At 33.9% G+C, this 4,156-nt stretch overlaps 1 protein-coding gene across 1 annotated transcript; it reads left to right on the top strand.

Annotated features, from left to right (window-relative positions):
- Positions 1–3,253: 3,253 nt before the first annotated feature.
- Positions 3,254–3,857, top strand: LOC116124479 (pEARLI1-like lipid transfer protein 1). Its single transcript, XM_031410219.1, has one exon. It carries the CDS (start codon positions 3,367–3,369, stop codon positions 3,781–3,783), a length of 417 nt encoding a protein of 138 aa, XP_031266079.1. The 5' UTR covers positions 3,254–3,366; the 3' UTR covers positions 3,784–3,857.
- Positions 3,858–4,156: the final 299 nt, after the last annotated feature.

The following is a 4,156-nucleotide window of genomic DNA, read 5'->3' on the forward strand; positions in this document are numbered from 1 at the left end:
CATCAAGGCCATGAGAGGTCAAAGATGGGAGAATACGAGATCGCCAAAAGATATAGTTCTTCTCCTACAACTGTACTGAAATTGCTAGTAGAGTGGGAGGAAAGTTTGAATTGCTTGAAATGGCGGAGTCGTTTTCAATATTCATTGTTCTAGAAGTTAAATTAGCTAAATTAGTTAGAGAATTAGGATCAAAAAGCACCTTGACGTTGGTCTAGGGCTCTGATACCATGAATGACTTTAAGAGCAAGAGTGGAAGAAACAGAATCCAGCTGAAACTTTTTGGAGATTCATTAATTGAATCAGTTACAAGAGGTGGCTAATTTATTTAGAGCTGTTGGAATGAAACGTAGAGTTTTAAACTCTAAGTTTTTAGACTTTACAAAAGACACCCCATATGAGTACCAAACATGTAAATTCTGAAGGATTGCAAAACACACCCCACTATACTAATACTAAGAAACTGTGGTTGTTCTTGTAAGTTTAAATTATTGTATTTCCTTGAATAATCTATCCAACATGTGCAGTTAGATCGCAAAGCAATGGTTCACCTATATGTATCATGCATTAAAAAAAACTCCAAGATAAGGATTTTTTTTTCTTTGTTCCAATTATTATGTGTTCACGGGTTTTCAATGGTGAGGATTGATCATTGCCTTGAACAACCTATTGCCCATTAACTTCACTTTGTTTTTTCTCACTTTATGTATATCAAATAATTTGGTATTGCAACAATTCATCAAATTTCAATAGTTTATATGAAATGCCAAAGAACTATAATTTAGGGGCCGTTTGGATCGGGTTGATATTATATAACAGGGATAATATATTTTAAATTGGGTAGATAATCATGTTTGGTTGTTTTGTAAAAAAACATTCCTGGAAAAAAGATGTCAAACAGTGCCAAATTGACGGTAAATCGCCGGGAATAATATTACCTAGGGGGAGGGTATTATTAAAATATTACTTTGGTAATCCAAATTTTGTCCAATTTTGCCCCAAAATAGAGGAAAATGTGGACAAAAATGTCCTTGCCTTTGTTAATAATTACAAAACACCCAATTTGCACAAGAAGCGGATTTGTCCTCAGTTTTTTTAATTTGTTGGACAAAATTGCCCTGCTTATTATCAATATTTTTTAGAAATGCCACGAAATATTGGTGTGCCCATGTTATCCTCACATATTTGCATATTGTGACCAATATGCCCTTTTATTTTACTAAAACTACAATATAAAAAGAGAAAAATTCTTAGTCCTAATACACATTTCGACCGAGACTTTGCCCTAAACCTCCATCGCCGCCACTGGTCTTCTTCTTCTCAATCTCGTTCGTGACTTCATCACTTCGATGGCCATTTTTTGGTAAGTCAAATGCCCTATTTCCATTTTATTTTTCATTTTGAGTTTGTTAGTCTAAGATCTTGCTCTTGCCTCTGCCGTTGGTCGACCATCTTCGTCGTAGCACCTAGGGTCTTTGTCTCCATCTGTTTGATCTGGATAGCACTCCAATCGTCATTTCCGATAAGTCCCTCACCCTCTTTCCATTGTATTTTTCGTTTTCTATTTTGTTTGTGTTTGTTAGTCTAACTTCTCCCTCTTCCCTTTGCCGTTGGTCGACCATCTCTGTCGCAGCAACCTCGGGTCTTTGTCTCCATCCGTTTGCTCCCAACAAAAAATGCAATAGTTTTTTTTCGGAGTTTCAATAGTCTATGTAAATTTGTCAATAAATGACTTAACAATAAAATACTTGACTAAGATATAAGAAAAAGAATTTTGTTAATTGATCATTTGTTTTATTAACTAAACACATTAATTATTTATACCCAATAATCATCTAAAGGGCATTTTAGTAAAATGTAATCAAGACATCTACTCTTACAGCCAACCAAACAGATTAATTAGTAATACAAGAAATCTTCCAAAGGGCATTCTAGTAAAAGGGCATTTTAGGACATATGTTATTACTGTTAACCAAACACATTAATTATTGATACATCTCAATTGAGCCAAGCACAGTAATAATTTAAACTCAGTAATCTACAAAGTAATCAATCTTTCCGATAATCATATTACTAAGATAAAAAAAATTATATGATCCAAATGCACCCTTAATGCTATTGGAAATATATACTTTGACTATCACAGGTAGAAATTTGAAGGTAGAAGGAACCAACTTTGAGTCAATTCCTTAGTGAACTCATCAACATTGTTGTTTATTTATTTTACGCAGGTTGTTATATTAATTAAAAGTTTGGTTGAAGCCATTAACAATTTCAGCTCACAACCAAGGTTGTCTAGCTTTCATGACACGGTCCATAGTTTTTTTATTTTTTTGTTCTTCGTTCCTCCCATTTTTGACTATGCTACTTATGAATGATCTTGAAAGAGATGTTGACTATAAGAAAACAAAACCCTATCGCTTGTTCCCAATGTAGGAGGAGTAAATATTGTTCTCATATATCAGGTTTGGAATATTATATATCTATCTTTCACTAATTAATCACTATCACATGTGTCCCTTGGTTACAAAAAAGGATTCAACAACCCTGAACACAGAAAATCATCAATGAGTACTACTACTCATACAAAGTAATCTTATAAAAATTTACATAAAAAATGGTGTCAAAAAAATAAAATAAAAGAATGAATATAAAAACTCAAACTCATTATATTTACTCTATCATTTATTTTCAGTCACATCACTTTGTGTGTATATCTTTATAAGAGTTCTTTGTATTTGTAATATTATTGATAATAAATGTGTACTACTACTCATACAACTATATATATATATATATATGAATCCTCCAATTTTGACTGCTTACTCACCTATCATAGTCAAATTACTATAAGAATAGCCTTATATCAATTTATCAGAAAAATCCAAAAGAGCTCCGATCTTGACTGCTTACTCACCTATTATAGTCAAATTACTATAAGAATAACCTTTTATCAATTTATCAGAAAAATCCAAAAGAGATCACATCATTTACATTAATTTTCACTTCATTAAATTTATATAATATCAAACCAAAGGTAGGAAAAAAAATGAAAGAACCAATCACATGATGACGCCAAACCCTATATTTATAACTCAATCATGTAACAAGAATATTCGATCTGTCTTGTGCGAACCTGGAAAAAATAATCTGTTTATATGCTATTTTACAACTTGCACCGCAGTGCGGTGTCTTGTTCCATCAGGATAATATGTTCACATGGTATATATATATTTATTAAACCCAAACAGATCACGGTTTCCTCCTATTAAAACCCTAGCCTACTTTACCAGTTCCATCACTCAAATTAATTCTCTCTAAACATTCACAATCTTTGAAGGTTTAGGCGATTGTTTTTAATTTTGAGATATGGCTTCAAAGTCTTTAGCATCAACAGCCCTCCTCCTCGCCCTCAATCTCCTCTTCTTCACTTTGGTCACCTCCACCAATGTCCCAGCTTGCACACCAACACCGCCTAAAGACTACAATCACAATGGTCATCCCAAGCCCAAGCCCTCAAAGGAAACTTGCCCAAGAGATGCCGTAAAGTTGGGTGTTTGTGCTAATGTGCTGAAGAGCTTATTGAACGTTGAACTTGGTAAGCCACCAAAGAAGCCATGCTGTAGTCTCCTTGAGGACTTGGTTGATCTCGAAGCCGCTGTTTGCCTTTGCTCTGCCCTTAAGGCTAATGTCTTGGGTATTGTCAACCTAAACATTCCCATTTCATTGAGCTTACTGCTCAATTACTGTGGCAAGGACGTTCCCTCCGGTTTCCAATGCGCATAAGTTAATCTTCCCTGCTTGTCATCATCTCAGGCACGTTGATTTTATGTATGGTTTGTTTGGACTCGAGCATTTTCTACTTCCGATGCCATGCATCGAAGTTATTAAATAATTTTCTACTTTTACAATCGTTTTTTATTAGATCGAAGGCGCCTTGTCACCTTCTTTCTCGTCTTTTTTTCTCTTTTGGTTTATTTAATTCGAAAAAGAATGTAATTTTGTTATTTTGTTGAAATTTATGATTCTATTCTAGATCATATTAATTTCTTCTTACTGGGAAACAATTGTGATTTTCAATTGCATGTATGGGTGGTTCCTAGAGTTTAGATCAACGTTTACTTGGCATGGCATAAAATTTTAATTCCTCAAATGGTAA

The sequence above is a fragment of the Pistacia vera genome, unplaced genomic scaffold (genome assembly GCF_008641045.1).
Source record: "Pistacia vera cultivar Batoury unplaced genomic scaffold, PisVer_v2 Contig152, whole genome shotgun sequence".
NCBI classification, from domain to species: domain Eukaryota; kingdom Viridiplantae; phylum Streptophyta; class Magnoliopsida; order Sapindales; family Anacardiaceae; genus Pistacia; species Pistacia vera.

What these genes read in the sequence shown, in the direction of transcription:
- LOC116124479 (XM_031410219.1), top strand. Translation starts at nt 3,367, where the DNA reads ATGGCTTCAAAGTCTTTAGCATCAACAGCCCTCCTCCTCGCCCTCAAT.